This window comes from Somniosus microcephalus, chromosome 1 (assembly GCF_052327205.1).
Source record: "Somniosus microcephalus isolate GS21.2 chromosome 1, FLI_Smic_1.0, whole genome shotgun sequence".
Classification (NCBI taxonomy): domain Eukaryota; kingdom Metazoa; phylum Chordata; class Chondrichthyes; order Squaliformes; family Somniosidae; genus Somniosus; species Somniosus microcephalus.
The window spans coordinates 5,350,097-5,369,457 of NC_140987.1; the positions used below are offsets into that span (position 1 = coordinate 5,350,097).

A 19,361-nucleotide genomic window follows, 5' to 3' on the forward strand; every position below is an offset into this window, starting at 1 on the left:
GCTCCCATTGGTGGACAGTTGCTGTAAGACGGGCTCCCATTGGTGAACAGTTGTTGCAGGACTGACTCCCAATGGTGAGCATTGTGCCATTGGTGGACTGAATGATGTAAGACTGGCTCCCATTGGAGCATAGTTGCTACCCACCTTCCCTCATCTCCCCCAAACCCACCGACCCCCCATCTCCCCCAAACCCACCTACCCACCATCTCCCCCAAACCCACCTACCCACCATCTCCCCCAAACCCACCTACCCACCATCTCCCCCAAACCCACCTTCCCCCATCTCCCCCAAACCCACCTTCCCCCATCTCCCCCAAACCCACCTACCCACCATCTCCCCCAAACCCACCTACCCCCCATCTCCCCCAAACCCACCGACCCCCCATCTCCCCCAAACCCACCTACCCCCCATCTCCCCCAAACCCACCTACCCACCATCTCCCCCAAACCCACCTACCCACCATCTCCCCCAAACCCACCTACCCACCATCTCCCCCAAACCCACCTACCCACCATCTCCCCCAAACCCACCTACCCACCATCTCCCCCAAACCCACCTTCCCCCATCTCCCCCAAACCCACCGACCCACCATCTCCCCCAAACCCACCTACCCACCATCTCCCCCAAACCCACCTACCCCCCATCTCCCCCAAACCCACCTACCCACCATCTCCCCCAAACCCACCTTCCCCCATCTCCCCCAAACCCACCGACCCACCATCTCCCCCAAACCCACCTACCCCCCATCTCCCCCAAACCCACCTACCCACCATCTCCCCCAAACCCACCTACCCACCATCTCCCCCAAACCCACCTACCCACCATCTCCCCCAAACCCACCTTCCCCCATCTCCCCCAAACCCACCTTCCCCCATCTCCCCCAAACCCACCTACCCACCATCTCCCCCAAACCCACCTACCCCCCATCTCCCCCAAACCCACCGACCCCCCATCTCCCCCAAACCCACCTACCCCCCATCTCCCCCAAACCCACCTACCCACCATCTCCCCCAAACCCACCTACCCACCATCTCCCCCAAACCCACCTACCCACCATCTCCCCCAAACCCACCTACCCACCATCTCCCCCAAACCCACCTACCCACCATCTCCCCCAAACCCACCTTCCCCCATCTCCCCCAAACCCACCGACCCACCATCTCCCCCAAACCCACCTACCCACCATCTCCCCCAAACCCACCTACCCCCCATCTCCCCCAAACCCACCTACCCACCATCTCCCCCAAACCCACCTTCCCCCATCTCCCCCAAACCCACCGACCCACCATCTCCCCCAAACCCACCTACCCCCCATCTCCCCCAAACCCACCTACCCACCATCTCCCCCAAACCCACCTACCCACCATCTCCCCCAAACCCACCTACCCACCATCTCCCCCAAACCCACCTACCCACCATCTCCCCCAAACCCACCTACCCACCATCTCCCCCAAACCCACCTACCCACCATCTCCCCCAAACCCACCTACCCACCATCTTCCCCAAACCCACCGACCCCCCATCTCCCCCAAACCCACCGACCCACCATCTCCCCCAAACCCACCTACCCCCCATCTCCCCCAAACCCACCTACCCACCATCTCCCCCAAACCCACCGACCCACCATCTCCCCCAAACCCACCTACCCACCATCTCCCCCAAACCCACCTACCCACCATCTCCCCCAAACCCACCTACCCCCCATCTCCCCCAAACCCACCTACCCACCATCTCCCCCAAACCCACCTACCCACCATCTCCCCCAAACCCACCTACCCCCATCTCCCCCAAACCCACCTACCCACCATTTCCCCCAAACCCACCTACCCCCCATCTCCCCCAAACCCACCTACCCACCATCTCCCCCAAACCCACCTACCCACCATCTCCCCCAAACCCACCGACCCCCCATCTCCCCCAAACCCACCGACCCACCATCTCCCCCAAACCCACCTTCCCCCATCTCCCCCAAACCCACCTACCCACCATCTCCCCCAAACCCACCTTCCCCCATCTCCCCCAAACCCACCTACCCACCATCTCCCCCAAACCCACCTTCCCCCATCTCCCCCAAACCCACCTACCCACCATCTCCCCCAAACCCACCTTCCCCCATCTCCCCCAAACCCACCTACCCACCATCTCCCCCAAACCCACCTTCCCTCATCTCCCCCAAACCCACCTACCCACCATCTCCCCCAAACCCACCGACCCCCCATCTCCCCCAAACCCACCTACCCACCATCTCCCCCAAACCCACCGACCCCCCATCTCCCCCAAACCCACCTACCCACCATCTCCCCCAAACCCACCTACCCACCATCTCCCCCAAACCCACCTACCCACCATCTCCCCCAACCACCCACCTCCCTCATCTCCCCCAAACCCACCTTCCCTCATCTCCCCCAAACCCACCTTCCCTCATCTCCCCCAAACCCACCTACCCACCATCTCCCCCAAACCCACCTTCCCTCATCTCCCCCAAACCCACCTACCCACCATCTCCCCCAAACCCACCGACCCCCCATCTCCCCCAAACCCACCTACCCACCATCTCCCCCAAACCCACCTACCCACCATCTCCCCCAAACCCACCTACCCACCATCTCCCCCAAACCCACCTACCCACCATCTCCCCCAAACCCACCTACCCACCATCTCCCCCAAACCCACCTACCCACCATCTCCCCCAAACCCACCTACCCACCATCTCCCCCAAACCCACCTACCCACCATCTCCCCCAAACCCACCTACCCCCCATCTCCCCCAAACCCACCTTCCCCCATCTCCCCCAAACCCACCTTCCCCCATCTCCCCCAAACCCACCTTCCCCCAAACCCACCTACCCCCATCTCCCCCAAACCCACCTACCCACCATCTCCCCCAAACCCACCTACCCACCATCTCCCCCAAACCCACCGACCCCCCATCTCCCCCAAACCCACCTACCCACCATCTCCCCCAAACCCACCGACCCCCCATCTCCCCCAAACCCACCTACCCACCATCTCCCTCAAACCCACCTACCCACCATCTCCCCCAAACCCACCTACCCACCATCTCCCCCAAACCCACCTACCCACCATCTTCCCCAAACCCACCGACCCCCCATCTCCCCCAAACCCACCGACCCCCCATCTCCCCCAAACCCACCTACCCCCCATCTCCCCCAAACCCACCTACCCACCATCTCCCCCAAACCCACCTACCCACCATCTTCCCCAAACCCACCGACCCCCCATCTCCCCCAAACCCACCTACCCACCATCTCCCCCAAACCCACCTACCCACCATCTTCCCCAAACCCACCGACCCCCCATCTCCCCCAAACCCACCGACCCCCCATCTCCCCCAAACCCACCTACCCCCCATCTCCCCCAAACCCACCTACCCACCATCTCCCCCAAACCCACCTACCCACCATCTTCCCCAAACCCACCGACCCCCCATCTCCCCCAAACCCACCTACCCACCATCTCCCCCAAACCCACCTACCCACCATCTCCCCCAAACCCACCTACCCACCATCTCCCCCAAACCCACCTATCCACCATCTCCCCCAAACCCACCTACCCACCATCTTCCCCAAACCCACCTACCCACCATCTCCCCCAAACCCACCTTCCCCCATCTCCCCCAAACCCACCTTCCCCCATCTCCCCCAAACCCACCTTCCACCATCTCCCCCAAACCCACCTACCCACCATCTCCCCCAAACCCACCGACCCCCCATCTCCCCCAAACCCACCTACCCACCATCTCCCCCAAACCCACCTACCCCCCATCTCCCCAAACCCACCTACCCACCATCTCCCCCAAACCCACCGACCCCCCATCTCCCCCAAACCCACCTACCCCCCATCTCCCCCAAACCCACCTACCCACCATCTCCCCCAAACCCACCGACCCCCCATCTCCCCCAAACCCACCTACCCCCCATCTCCCCCAAACCCACCTACCCACCATCTCCCCCAAACCCACCTACCCCCCATCTCCCCCAAACCCACCTACCCACCATCTCCCCCAAACCCACCTACCCACCATCTCCTCCAAACCCACCTTCCCCCATCTCCCCCAAACCCACCTTCCCCCATCTCCCCCAAACCCACCTTCCACCATCTCCCCCAAACCCACCTACCCACCATCTCCCCCAAACCCACCGACCCCCCATCTCGCCCAAACCCACCTACCCACCATCTCCCCCAAACCCACCTACCCCCCATCTCCCCCAAACCCACCTACCCACCATCTCCCCCAAACCCACCGACCCCCCATCTCCCCCAAACCCACCTACCCCCCATCTCCCCCAAACCCACCTACCCACCATCTCCCCCAAACCCACCTACCCACCATCTCCCCCAAACCCACCTACCCACCATCTCCCCCAAACCCACCTACCCACCATCTCCCCCAAACCCACCGACCCACCATCTCCCCCAAACCCACCTACCCCCCATCTCCCCCAAACCCACCTTCCCCCATCTCCCCCAAACCCACCTTCCCCCATCTCCCCCAAACCCACCTTCCCCCATCTCCCCCAAACCCACCTTCCCCCATCTCCCCCAAACCCACCTACCCACCATCTCCCCCAAACCCACCTTCCCCCAAACCCACCTACCCCCATCTCCCCCAAACCCACCTACCCACCATCTCCCCCAAACCCACCGACCCCCCATCTCCCCCAAACCCACCGACCCCCCATCTCCCCCAAACCCACCTACCCACCATCTCCCCCAAACCCACCTACCCACCATCTCCCCCAAACCCACCGACCCCCCATCTCCCCCAAACCCACCGACCCCCCATCTCCCCCAAACCCACCTACCCACCATCTCCCCCAAACCCACCTACCCACCATCTCCCCCAAACCCACCTACCCACCATCTCCCCCAAACCCACCTACCCACCATCTCCCCCAAACCCACCTACCCACCATCTCCCCCAAACCCACCTACCCACCATCTCCCCCAAACCCACCTACCCACCATCTCCCCCAAACCCACCTACCCCCCATCTCCCCCAAACCCACCTACCCACCATCTCCCCCAAACCCACCTACCCACCATCTCCCCCAAACCCACCTACCCCCCATCTCCCCCAAACCCACCTACCCACCATCTCCCCCAAACCCACCTACCCACCATCTCCCCCAAACCCACCTACCCACCATCTCCCCCAAACCCACCTACCCACCATCTCCCCCAAACCCACCTACCCACCATCTCCCCCAAACCCACCTACCCCCCATCTCCCCCAAACCCACCTACCCACCATCTCCCCCAAACCCACCTACCCACCATCTCCCCCAAACCCACCTACCCACCATCTCCCCCAAACCCACCTACCCACCATCTCCCCCAAACCCACCTACCCACCATCTCCCCCAAACCCACCTACCCCCCATCTCCCCCAAACCCACCTACCCACCATCTCCCCCAAACCCACCTTCCCCCATCTCCCCCAAACCCACCTACCCACCATCTCCCCCAAACCCACCTACCCACCATCTCCCCCAAACCCACCTACCCACCATCTCCCCCAAACCCACCTACCCACCATCTCCCCCAAACCCACCTACCCACCATCTCCCCCAAACCCACCTTCCCCCATCTCCCCCAAACCCACCTTCCCCCATCTCCCCCAAACCCACCTTCCCCCAAACCCACCTTCCCACCATCTCCCCCAAACCCACCTTCCCCCATCTCCCCCAAACCCACCTACCCACCATCTCCCCCAAACCCACCTACCCACCATCTCCCCCAAACCCACCTACCCACCATCTCCCCCAAACCCACCTTCCCCCATCTCCCCCAAACCCACCTTCCCCCATCTCCCCCAAACCCACCTTCCCCCAAACCCACCTACCCCCCATCTCCCCCAAACCCACCTTCCCCCATCTCCCCCAAACCCACCTTCCCCCAAACCCACCTACCCCCATCTCCCCCAAACCCACCTTCCCACCATCTCCCCCAAACCCACCTTCCCCCATCTCCCCCAAACCCACCTTCCCACCATCTCCCCCAAACCCACCTTCCCCCAAACCCACCTACCCCCATCTCCCCCAAACCCACCTTCCCACCATCTCCCCCAAACCCACCTTCCCCATCTCCCCCAAACCCACCTTCCCCCAAACCCACCTACCCCCATCTCCCCCAAACCCACCTTCCCACCATCTCCCCCAAACCCACCTTCCCCCATCTCCCCCAAACCCACCTTCCCCCAAACCCACCTACCCCCATCTCCCCCAGACCCACCTTCCCACCATCTCCCCCAAACCCACCTTCCCCCATCTCCCCCAAACCCACCTTCCCACCATCTCCCCACAAACCCACCTACCCACCATCTCCCCCAAACCCACCTACCCACCATCTCCCCCAAACCCACCTACCCCCATCTCCCCCAAACCCACCTTCCCACCATCTCCCCCAAACCCACCTACCCACCATCTCCCCAGGTGTTCAAAATCACAAGGGGTCTGGACAGCGTAGACAGAGAGAAACTGTTCCCATTGGCGGAAGGGTCGAGAACCAGAGGACACAGATTCAAGGTGATTGGCAGAAGAACCAAAGGCGACATGAGGAAAAACTTTTTTACGCAGCGAGTGGTTATGATCTGGAATGCACTGCCTGAAAGGGTGGTGGAGGCAGATTCAATCGTGGCTTTTAATAGGGAATTGGATAAGTACCTGAAGGAAAAAAAATTGCAGGGCTACGGGGAAAGGGCGGAGGAGTGGGACTAGCTGAAGTTCTCTTGCAGAGAGCCGGCACGGGCTCGACGGGCCGAATGGCCTCCTTCTGTGCTGTAACCATTCTATGATTCTATTGGATTGGTAAGCAGTATGCCATTGATGTTTGACGAGCTGTCATTAGACTTGCTCCACTCTAATAACAGTGACGGATAATTTTCTCTACTTGCTGACAGTACAACACACACCAGTCAGTGCCCCTCGGGCTCAGGTTCTACCGCCAGATGTGTTCATGAACCTTCGGTTCCCAAGTGAAGTGTGTCAGAAGCCTCTCCAAACACCGACAACTCATGCAGCACCTGACCAGGTAAGTGTAAGGCTAGGTTTAAGTTTCGATTCATGCTTAGTTTCCGTGTAATATTCACATACGGAACAGAGGGGAATATGCCATCCAGCACCTGCTGTCCCTTTACTGTCTCTCCATGAAGTTCAATGCTGTATCACAAGCTACAAGATCCACAGCAAATGTGAGTGTGCAGCCCACAGTGAGACATGGGGTAAATCCTGAAAGAGGCCCTCTTGGGGCTGGTGATATCTGCAGTGTAGAAGGACTGGGCCAGGCTGTTGGACAGCTTGGTATGTATTGGAAGAAGTGGGAATGATTGACGGGTCTAAATGTGGAGTCACCCTGTCCTGTGCCCTCAGGATTGCAGCCTATATTCAGGTTCAATTGGCCGAACGCTCCAAAGCTTCAAGTGTTAGATTAAAACCTTGAGTCCCAGCTCATCCTATCGTTGTGTGCACTGTGCTGTTGGTTCTTTGATAGCGATCGTGATGTGCACCAGCAATTGCTGTGTCACTCTCCAGAAGTAGCGCACAGGGAAGTCAGCTGGATGCATTCGGAACAGTTTCCTAGAGCAATACATCATGGAACCAACCAGGGAACAGGCTATTTTAGATCTTGTATTGTGTAATGAGACAGGACTAATTAGCAATCTCATAGTAAAGGATCCTCTGGGGCAGAGTGATCATAATATGACAGAATTTTGTGTTAATTTTGAGAGTGACTTGCCTAAGTCCGAAACTGGAGTCTTAAACTTAAATAAAGCCAATTACATAGGTATGAGGGGCGAGTTGGCTAAGGTAGATTGGAATACAATAAAAGTTATGGTGGTAGATAAGCAGTGGCTAGCATTTAAAGAAATATTTCATAATTGTCAACAAAAATACATTCCATTGAGAAACAAAAACTCCACGGGAAAAGTGATCCAACCATGGCTAACTAAAGCAGTTAAGGATAGCATTAGATTGAAAGAAGAAGCTTATAATGTTGTGAAGAGTAATAGTGAGCCTGAGGATTGGGAGAGTTTCAGAAACCAGCAAAGGATGACCAAAAAATTGATAAAAAGGGAAAAAATAGAATATGAGAGAAAACTAGCAAGAAATATAAAAGCAGATTGTAAGAGCTTCTACAAGTATGTAAAAAGGAAGAGAGTAGCAAAAGTAAACGTTGGTCCCTCAGAGGCTGAGACAGGAGAAATTATTATGGGGAATAAGAAAATGGCAGAAACGTTAAACAAATATTTTGTATCTGTCTTCACAGCAGAAGACACAAAAAGCATACCAAAAATGGTGGGGAACCAAGGGTCTAACGAGGGTGAGGAACTTAATGTAATTAATATAAGTAGAGAAAAAGTACTAGAGAAACTAATGGGACTGAAAGCCGACAAATCCCCTGGACCTGACGGCCTACATCCTAGGGTTCTAAAAGAGGTGGCTGCAGAGATAGTGGATGCATTGGTTGTGATCTTCCAAAATTCCCTAGATTCTAGAACGGTTCCAGATTGGAAGGTCACAAATGTAACACCGCTATTCAAGAAAGGAGGGAGAGAGAAAACAGGAACGACAGGCCAGTTAGCCTGACATCAGTCGTCGGGCAAATGTTGGAATCCATTGTTAAGGAAGTGGTATCAGGGCACTGAGAAAATCATAACATGATTAGGTAGAGTCAACATGGTTTTATGAAGGGAAATCGTGTTTGACAAATTTGTTAGAGTTTTTTGAGGATGTAACGAGCAGGGTAGATAAAGGGGAACCAGTGGATGTAGTATATTTGGATTTCCAAAAGGCATTCGATAAGGTGCTACATAAAAGGTTATTACACAAGATTAGGGCTCATGGGGTTGGGGATAATATAGTAGCATGGATAGAGGATTGGTTAACAGACAGAAAACAGAGAGTAGAGATAAACGGATCTTTTTCCAGTTGGCAGGCTGTAACTAGTGGGGTGCCGCAAGGATCAGTGCTGGGGCCTCAGCTATTTACAATCTATATTAATGACCTAGATGAAGGGACCGAGTGTAATGTATCCCAGTTTGCTGATGATACAAAGCTAGGTGGGACAGTAAGCTGTGAGGAGAACTCAGAGTCTGCAAAGGGCTATAGATAGACTAAGTGAGTGGGCAGTAAGGTGGCAGATGGAGTATAATGTAAGGAAATGTGAGGTTATTCACTTTGGTGGGAAGAATAGAAAAACAGAATATTTTTTAAATGGTGAGAAACTTTCAAATGTTGGTGTTCAGAGAGATTTGGGTGTCCTCGTGCAAGAAACACAGAAAGCTAGCATGCAGGTACAGCAAGCAATAAGGAAGGCAAATGGCATGTTGGCCTTTATTGCAAGGGGGTTGGAGTATAAGAGTAAGGAAGTCTTGCTCCAATTGTACAGGGCCTTGGTCAGACCACACCTGGAGTACTGTGCACAGTTCTGGTCTCCTTATCTGAGGAAGGAGATACTTGCCTTGGAGGCGGTGCAACGAAGGTTCACTAGATTGATTCCTGGGATGAGAGGGCTGTCCTATGATGAGAGATTGTGTAGAATGGGCCGATACTCTCTGGAGTTTAGAAGAATGAGAGGTGATCTTACTGAAACATACAAGATTCTGAAGGCGATTGACAGGGTAGATGCTGAGAGGTTGCTTCCCCTGGCTGGACTGTCTAGAAATAAGGGGCATAGTCTCAGGATAAGGGGTCGGCCATTTAAGACCGAGATGAGGAGGAATTTCTTCACTCAGAGGGTTGTGAATCTTTGGAATTCTCTGCCCCAGAGGGCTGTGAATGCTGAGTCTTTGAGTATATTCAAGGCTGAGGTAGATTTTTCAACTCTAAGGGAATCAAGGGATATGGAGATCGGGCGGGAAAGTGGAGTTGAGGTCGATGATCAGCCATGATCTTATTGAATGGCGGAGCAGGCTCGAGGGGCCGTATGGCCGACTCCTGCTCCTAATTCTTATGTTCTTATGTTCAGGGGAGCTTGGTCACCTGAAGGTTAAGTTGTGGAAGAAGTTACCAGGGAACGTTGAAACTGGCCATGTCAATAGACTTGGGCCTAGAAATTCAGTATAGCCACTTTTGGGGCGCTAAAGTCGGGCGGCCGCTAAAGTTTGCGCCCGACGCAAAGTCGCGCCCCCTTCGCCGATATTCAGTCGCATCGCCCCAAGAGGTTGCTGCTGCGCTAAAACAGGCGATGCACGACTATCTTTAGGCGCTAAGCCGGCGGTGCTGAGCGATACCCCCGAGGCCGGGCGCAGCGCCGGTGCGGCGAGTTGTTGATTGACGGCAGACACTCTGGCGCCGGTCAGCTCTTAAAGGGGGAGGGTCGATTTGTTTGCCTGCCACGCCCTGCACACTGCAGCCCTCAACCTAGGCCTGACCACTTCAGCTTCACCTGCACAACGCCCAGGGCTATGGAGAAGGCCAGGGAGAGAGCGCAGCGCTTCAGCGACGGTGACCTGAGGCTGCTGGTTGGCGGAGTGGAGCGCAGGCGCCATGTTCTGTTCCCAGAAGGTGGCAAGAGGCCGCTGCCCAGTGCCTACCGGAAAGCCTGGAGGGAGATCTCCAACAGGGTGTCTTCCAACAGCGTGGTTGCCAGGACTCCTGTGCAATGCCGGAAGAAGTTCAACGACCTCACTCGGGTTGTCAGGGTGAGTACCCTTTCCAGTGTCCTCCTCATCCTTGCATGTGCACCTCACTTTATGGGCAAAGGGACCTGAAAGCCCTAATGGCCAGCCCTCATCCAGCAGCTATGGGACTGGCATGAAAATCACTTGCACATTCAGCACTTTACACACTGTAGAAGCTCTTCGACCATGGGAGGCAGTGCAGACAAGATCAGGGCTTCACACCGTACAAGCTATTCCACCATGGGAGGCAGTGCAGACAAGATCAGGGCTTCACACTGTACTTAGAGGCCGTCCTTTCTCTTGCAGGCCAAGGTGTCGCACAACCGGCGCGACCGGGGGAGGCCGTCCTGACCTCAAAGAGCTCTCCGACCTCGACCAGCGTGTGGAGCGCATTATGGCAGGCCGGCTGATTGGCCCCGTCGCCAGTGGAGATGCCGACCCTGTTCTGGGCACCAATGGTAAGGGCATCACCTTTTTGACTTCGCTCATTCCACTTGCGCCTCAGATCAGCATCCTTTGCCACTGTCCGACCAATGCAGTGAATGGCACCACTCATGCCTCCCTCGCTGCCGCCCTGTCCTCACTCTAAAGCTACTCTTGTGCCTTCCTGCTTTCAGATGGTGAATCGCCAGGTGAGGAGGCGGGCCCTCAAGCTGCCACTGTCAGCGCTTCGGAATACGAGGAGGAGGAAGAGGAAGCCGGCCCATCAGTGCCACCCTCAGCCGCGCCAGCCCATGGCGATGAAGGGGACACGTCTTCGCTGGAGGGGAGCCGGGGGGAAGGGTCGGAGGAGAGTGAAGCTCCGGGGCCCAGCGGCCTGCAGCAACGCGGGAGGGGTGGGGAAGCTCGGCGGACTTCTCCCCAGAGGGTGAGTGCGGCCTCCAGTCCTGCGACGGTGAGCGCAGAGGAGGTGCGCCTCCTAGAGGAAATGGCCGTCCAGGCTGAGCGCAGGCACACTGAGCTCATGGCTGCAGTGGCAAGGATGCCTGACTCCATAGAGTCTCTGTCAAGGAGTGTGCAGCAATTCGGAGCAGCACAGGCCAGGAGTCTGCAACAATTCAGTGCAGCACAGGCCAGGAGTCTGGAACAATTCAGTGCAGCACAGGCCAGGAGTCTGCAGGACTTCGCGGCAGCACAGTCAGCTTCTAGCCAAGTGCTCAGTCGTGCCGTCCATTCACTGGCTGGTGTCATGCGGACATAGACCAGGGCCACACGGGCACTAACTGCTGCCACACTCGCTGGATCAGCCAGGCATCGCCAGGGCACTCGCCGCGCAGCAGCAGCCCAGCAGTCTGTTCTTCAGCTGTTTGCTGCGCATGCTGCAGTGCTGGCCCGTGCGAGTGCCAATGTCTCAGGCGACCAGCGAGCATCTGCGATCTGCCAGGTTGCCACCATTCCTGCAGCCGACACTGCCACTCCGCCATTGCAGCTGCCACGAGCCGCTGGACAGACTGCTGCCGCCCAGCCAGAGTTGGAGCAGTCAGCAGCCGGCCACTCCAAGGCCAGAGCTGGTGCAGGCCGACCCCCAAGGGCATCTGCCGTCTCGCCATCTGCCCCTCAGCAGCCTTCCCCCAGCCTTGCTGCAGCCACTGGGCTCCCATTGAGCAGGAGCTGCAGGGCGGGCAGGGGCCAGGCAAGGATGCGCAAGGCATCGCCCTCGCAGGGCAAAAAGTAGAGGTATGCACAAATGCCTGGTGCTTGTTGTAAGGCCGAGACTGGTGCAGTTGTGTTTGTGTAAGGCCGAGACTGGTGTCTTTCTTTCTTTTTGTAAGGCCGAGACTGGTAGTTTTGTGTTTTTGGAGGGGGCTTCTCCACATGAGGATGTAATGTGGGAAGGGCAGAGGTTTGCAATAAATTATTGTTGTTAAATTGCAGTGTGCATGGTTTTTTTGTTAAGTCCTGGTTGCCCTGCTCGGCTGAGGGCTTGTGGCGCGGCTACATTCATCTGCTGACATTGGCACAAGCCATTCCCTGAGAGGGGGCCTAGAACCGACGTTCAATAAGCCGGCGACGGGCGGCCCTTGCACTTTGTGCCTCCCTCCTGTGCTGGTCCTCCTCCTCCTCCTCCTCCTCCTGAGGTGGTCCTCCAATCTCTGGTGGCAGTGCCTGAGTCCTGCGGATATCCAGGTTGTGCAGCATGCAGCAAACGACCACGAAATGGGAGACTCGCTCCGGCGAATACTGCAGGGCTCCACCGGAACGATCCAGACAGCGGAACCGTTGCTTCAGGACGCCGATTGTTTGTTCGATGATGTTCCTAGTCGCTTGATGGCTCTTGTTGTATCCCTCTTCAGCAGGGGTGCTGGGCGCACGGAGCAGGGTCATCAGCCAGGTACACAAAGGATAGCCTTTGTCCCCGATAAGACATCCTCGTGGGTGAGGCTGTGCCTGGAACATGTCTGCCACAGAAGCCTGTCGCAGGATGAAGGCATCGTGGCTGCTGCCTGGAAAGCGGCCATTGACAGCTAGGATGAGCTGCCTGTGGTCACACACCAGCTGGACGTTCAGCGAATGGTAGCCCTTCCGGTTGCGGTAATCCTCGGCATTCTCCAGAGGTGCCCGCAAAGCCACATGCGTGCAGTCAATGGCGCCCTGCACCATGGGGAAGCCCGCGAATGCTGCAAAGCCCATTGCACGCTGTTGCTGCTTGGCAAGGGCCATGGAGAAGGAGATGAACTGACGTCTCCTTTTGAAAAGGGCATTGGTCACCTGGCGGATGCAGCAATGCACGGCGAACTGGGAGATGTTGGCAATGTCCCCAGTAGCGGATTGGAAGGAGCCGGTGGCATAGAAGTTGAGAGCCACCGTCACCTTCACTTCCACCGACAGAGACGTCCTGCTCCTCAGCTGTGGCTGCAGATCACCGCCAAGCAGCTGGCAGATCTCTGTGACCACGTCCCTTCTGAATCACAGCCTCCGAACACACTGCTCGTCAGACATGTTGAGATAGGAGAACTGCTGGCGGTATACCCTGGGTGGGTAAGGCCTCCTTTCCCGACGCCTGTTGCCCCCTCTCCGTCTAGCCAGGGCTGCCACTCTCTCACGGCGTCTGTGAGCCCTTTGGATGTAATTGAGAAAGCCAGCGTTGACACCCATTGCAGCCCCCATAATATGCTGGCAAACAATGAGATGTCAATGAAGGCAAAGACTAGTGGAAAGCTGTGGCCTGAAGCCAGAAGTACCTGTCCGAGTGTTGGGCCAAAGCAGAAAGCTATCTACCTTGGTCTCTCCAAAGATCCGTTTCTCAAGAAGGAGTGCTGCGAAATGGCAGCCTTTTATAGTGCAGGAGGAGTGCCCTTTAATTTGCGCCCCCCGCGCCGGCTGAGCACCGTTCCACTCTAACAGTCGCTAGGGGCGCCAGGCGCACAATGGGGCGTCGCCACTGAAGTTCCGGTTGGGGGCGCACAAAGGGCGTTGCACGAGGAAATGACGTCATGATCTGCGCGCGCAGCTGAGCGCACGCAAAGACTTTGCGCCGCCGCTAAATCTCTAGTGAAGTTGGGGCGAGGCGCAGATCGCGCTGCGCCCGGGCGCTAGCCGCCTAGCGCCCGACATCATCTACTCCTAAGGCGCTAACGGCTGGCGCAACCAACTGAATTTCTAGGCCTTGATGTATTCATTGAGAGAGCTGGGACGAAGGGATGTGGGGAAAAGGTGAATGGGTGGGGTTGGGGAAAAGGAGAGAAGGTGGGGCCAGTAGGTTTTGAGGGATATGGGAAGAAGGTGAGTAGATAGGGTTGGGGTTGTGGGGCAAGGTGGGTAGGTGTGTATCTCTCTCTCTCTCGAATAACCCCTGCCTTCTTGTGCCTTTAGTCACAGGCTGTGCTTGGTCACAAGTTCCTCAATGTTATTGACATCGATGCTGGAGAACTGCTGAATGACCTTCCAGTTACCACAACTGTTACTGAGTTGATGCCCTCATCGGAAAGAGAAGGCATGTCCATACCTGGACTACATCTCATGGCAGCCTCCGTCACTAACGCTGTGCCTCTGGATACCTGCCCGCTGCAGGGTGAGTACTGGATCTGTGTAATGTGACAGCAATTATTGAGGAGGAATGGCTCTGGTCCCTGTGTGATGAAGACAATAAAAATAGCACAAGAGTGATGGACGTGTGAAGCACTGGACATGGGAAGGAACAATGAATGGTGCTACAACACCCAGGGGCGAAGGTGAAGGAGACACAGGAGTCTCAGTAGATTCAAAAGCTGAGCAGCTGGGAAATGACTGAGTGTTGGACAAAATTTATAAGTGGGAAGACCAGTGGGCGAGGGAATTGAAGGCAGACAAATATAAAGTGTTGTACATGGGAAGGGAAAATAGCAACACATGTACTGCATGAATGGTGTTGAAATAGAGAAGATGAGGCTGTAAGAGACCGAGGAGTAAACTCAGTGCTCAACGTGTCCAACCAATGCAGAGGAATAGTCATAGAAACATAGAGACATAGAAGATAGGAGCAGGAGTAGGCCATTCGGCCCCTCGAGCCTGCTCCGCCATTCAATGAGATCATGGCTGATCATCCAAATTCAGTACCCTGTCCCTGCCTTCTCCCCATATCCCTTGATCCCTTTAGCCTTAAGAAATATATCCAACTCCTTCTTGAATATATTTAATGAATTGGCCTCTACTGTCTTCTGTGGTAGAGAATTCCACAGGTTCACCACTCTGGGTGAAGAAATTCCTCCTCATCTCTGTCCTAAATGGCTTACCCCTTATCCTTAGACTGTGACCCCTGGTTCTGGACTCCCCGACCATCGGGAACATCCTTCCAGCATCTAGTCTGTCCAGTCCTGTCAGAATTTTATAAGTTTCAATGAGATCCCCTCTCATTCTTCTAAACTCCAGCGAGTACAAGCCCAATTGACCCAATCTCCCCTCATACATCATTCCTGCCATCCCAGGTATCAGTCTGGTGAATCTTCGCTGCACTCCTTCCATGGCAAGAACATCCTTCCTCAGATAAGGTGACCAAAAGTGCACACAATACTCAAGGTGCGGTCTCACCAAGGCCCTGTACAACTGCAGCAAGACATCCTTGTTCCTGTACTCAAACCCTCTCGCTACGAAGGCCAACATACCATTTGCCTTCTTAACCGCCTGCTGCACCTGCAGTCAACAAAGCCATAGGATCATCAGAATAGTCGAATATAAGTTAGAGAAAGTTACTGATCAAACTCGACAGGGATCTAGTCAGACCCACCTTGAGCACCGTACAGGGAGCTTTACTCTGTATGTAACCCTTTTTTTTTATTAATGGGATGTGGGCATCGCTGGCAACCATTTATTGCTCATCCCTAATTGCCCATGAGAAGGTGAGGAAGTGAGCCGCCACCTTGAACTGCTGCAGGCCGTGCAGTGTACTTTGGAGCAGTTTGATACAACTGAGTGACTTGCTAGGCCATTTCAGCGGGCAGATTAGAGTCAACCACATTGCTTGAGTCACTGTAGGCCCAGACCGGGTAAGGACGGCAGATTTCCTTCCCTAAAGGACATTAGTGAAGCAGATGGATTTTTACATGGTCACCATTACTGATACTAGCTTTTTTTAAATTCCAGATCTATTTAATTAACTGAATTTAAATTCCCCAGCTGTTGTGGTGGGACTTGAACTCCTGTCTCTGGATCTGGATCCAGGCCTCTGGATTACCAAGTCTAGTAACATATAGAAACACAGAAGATAGGAGCAGGAGTAGGCCATTCGGCTCCTCGAGCCTGCTCCGCCATTCAATGAGATCATGGCTGATCATCCAAACTCAGTACCCTGTCCCTGCCTTCTCCCCATATCCCTTGATCCCTTTAGCCTCAAGAAATATATCCAACTCTTTCTTGAATATATTTAATGAACTGGCCTCCACCGCCCTCTGTGGCAGAGAATTCCACAGGTTCACCGCTCTCTGGGTGAAGAAATTCCTCCTCATCTCAGTCCTAAATGGCTTACCCCTTATCCTTAGACTATGACATAACCACTATGCTACCATTCCCGCTGCCTTGGGAGTGTTTGATGGGACAGTGTAGAGGGAGCTTTACTCTGTATCTAACCTGTGCTGTACCTGCCCTGGGAGTGTTTGATGGGACAGTGTAGAGGGAGCTTTACTCTGTATCTAACCCGTGCTGTACCTGCCACGGGAGTGTTTGATGTGACAGTGTAGAGGGAGCTTTACTCTGTATTTAACCCGTGCTGTACCTGCCCTGGGAGTGTTTGATGGGACAGTGTAGAGGGAGCTTTACTCTGTATCTAACCCGTGCTGTACCTGCCACGGGAGTGTTTGATGGGACAGTGTAGAGGGAGCTTTACTCTGTATCTAACCCGTGCTGTACCTGCCCTGGGAGTGTTTGATGGGACAGTGTAGAGGGAGCTTTACTCTGTATCTAACCCGTGCTGTACCTGCCCTGGGAGTGTTTGATGGGACAGTGTAGAGGGAGTTTTACTCTGTATCTAACCTGTGCTGTACCTGCCCTGGGAGTGTTTGATGGAACAGTGTAGAGGGAGCTTTACTCTGTATTTAACCTGTGCTGTACCTGCCCTGGGAGTGTTTGATGGGACAGTGTAGAGGGAGCTTTACTCTGTATCTAACCCGTGCTGTACCTGTCCTGGGAGTGTTTGATGGGACAGTGCAGAGGGAGCTTTACTCTGTATCTAACCCGTGCTGTACCTGCCCTGGGAGTGTTTGATGGGACAGTGTAGAGGGAGCTTTACTCTGTATCTAACCCGTGCTGTACCTGCCCTGGGAGTGTTTGATGGGACAGTGTAGAGGGAGCTTTACTCTGTATCTAACCCGTGCTGTACCTGTCCTGGGAGTGTTTGATGGGACAGTGCAGAGGGAGCTTTACTCTGTATCTAACCCGTGCTGTACCTGTCCTGGGAGTGTTTGATGGGACAGTGTAGAGGGAGCTTTACTCTGTATCTAACCCGTGCTGTACCTGCCCTGGGAGTGTTTGATGGGACAGTGTAGAGGGAGCTTTACTCTGTATCTACCCGTGCTGTAGCTGCCCTGGGAGTGTTTGATGGGACAGTGTAGAGGGAGCTTTACTCTGTATCTAACCCGTGCTGTACCTGCCCTGGGAGTGTTTGATGGGACAGTGTAGAGGGAGCTTTACTCTGTATCTAACCCGTGCTGTACCTGCCCTGGGAGTGTTTGATGGGACAGTGTAGAGGGAGCTTTACTCTGTATCTAACCCGTGCTGTACCTGCCCTGGGAGTGTTTGATGGGACAGTGTAGAGGGAGCTTTACTCTGTATCTAATCCCGTGCTATACCTGCCCTGGGAGTGTTTGATGGGACAGTGTAGAGGGAGCTTTACTCTGTATCTAACCCGTGCTGTACCTGCCCTGGGTGTGTTTGATGGGGCAGTGTAGAGGGAGCTTTACTCTGTATCTAATCCCGTGCTATACCTGCCCTGGGAGTGTTTGATGGGACAGTGTAGAGGGAGCTTTACTCTGTATCTAACCCGTGCTGTACCTGCCCTGGGAGTGTTTGATGGGACAGTGTAGAGGGAGCTTTACTCTGTATCTCACCTGTGCTGTACCTGCCCTGGGAGTGTTTGATGGGACAGTGTAGAGGGAGCTTTACTCTGTATCTAACCCGTGCTGTACCTGCCCTGGGAGTGTTTGATGGGACAGTGTAGAGGGAGCTTTACTCTGTATCTAACACGTGCTGTACCAGCCCTGGGAGTGTTTGATGGGACAGTGTAGAGGGAGCTTTACTCTGTATCTAACCCGTGCTGTACCTGCCCTGGGAGTGTTAGATGGGACAGTGTAGAGGGAGCTTTACTCTGTATCTAACCCGTGCTGTACCTGCCCTGGGAGTGTTTGATGGGACAGTGTAGAGGGAGCTTTACTCTGTATCTAACCCGTGCTGTACCTGCCCTGGGAGTGTTTGATGGGACAGTGTAGAGGGAGCTTTACTCTGTATCTAACCCGTGCTGTACCTGCCCTGGGAGTGTTTGATGGGACAGTGTAGAGGGAGATTTACTCTGTATCTAACCCGTGCTGTACCTGCCCTGGGAGTGTTTACCGGGACAGTGTAGAGGGAGATTTACTCTGTATCTAACCCGTGCTGTACCTGCCCTGGGAGTGTTTGATGGGACAGTGTAGAGGGAGCTTTACTCTGTATCTAACCCGTGCTGTACCTGCCCTGGGAGTGTTTGATGGGACAGTGTAGAGGGAGCTTTACTCTGTATCTAACCCGTGCTGTATCTGCCCTGGGAGTGTTTGATGGGACAGTGTAGAGGGAGCTTTACTCTGTATCTAACCCGTGCTGTACCTGCCCTGGGAGTGTTTGATGGGACAGTGTAGAGGGAGCTTTACTCTGTATCTAACCCGTGCTGTACCTGCCCTGGGAGTGTTTGATGGGACAGTGTAGAGGGAGCTTTACTCTGTATCTAACCCGTGCTGTATCTGCCCTGGGAGTGTTTGATGGGACAGTGTAGAGGGAGCTTTACTCTGTATCTAACCCGTGCTGTACCTGCCCTGGGAGTGTTTGATGGGACAGTGCAGAGGGAGCTTTACTCTGTATCTAACCCGCGCTGTACCTGCCCTGGGAGTGTTTGATGGGACAGTGCAGAGGGAGCTTTACTCTGTATCTAACCCGTGCTGTACCTGCCCTGGGAGTGTTTGATGGGGCAATGTAGAGGGAGCTTTACTCTGTATCTAACCCGTGGGATTATTAAAGTGGTTTGCATTCTGACACTGATTGGAAGTGAGAATGCTCAGT

General features: G+C 55.1%; 1 protein-coding gene across 1 annotated transcript in view; it reads left to right on the forward strand.

Moving 5' to 3' along the window:
• cplane1 (ciliogenesis and planar polarity effector 1) overlaps nucleotides 1-19,361 on the forward strand; it is a 341,103-nt gene that overhangs the window by 221,354 nt on the left and 100,388 nt on the right. Inside the window, exons 40-42 of the mRNA XM_086002590.1 lie at nucleotides 6,924-7,054; nucleotides 8,291-8,344; nucleotides 14,460-14,658. Coding sequence (XP_085858716.1) covers nucleotides 6,924-7,054; nucleotides 8,291-8,344; nucleotides 14,460-14,658 — 384 coding nt within the window. The remainder of the gene's footprint in view (nucleotides 1-6,923; nucleotides 7,055-8,290; nucleotides 8,345-14,459; nucleotides 14,659-19,361) is intronic.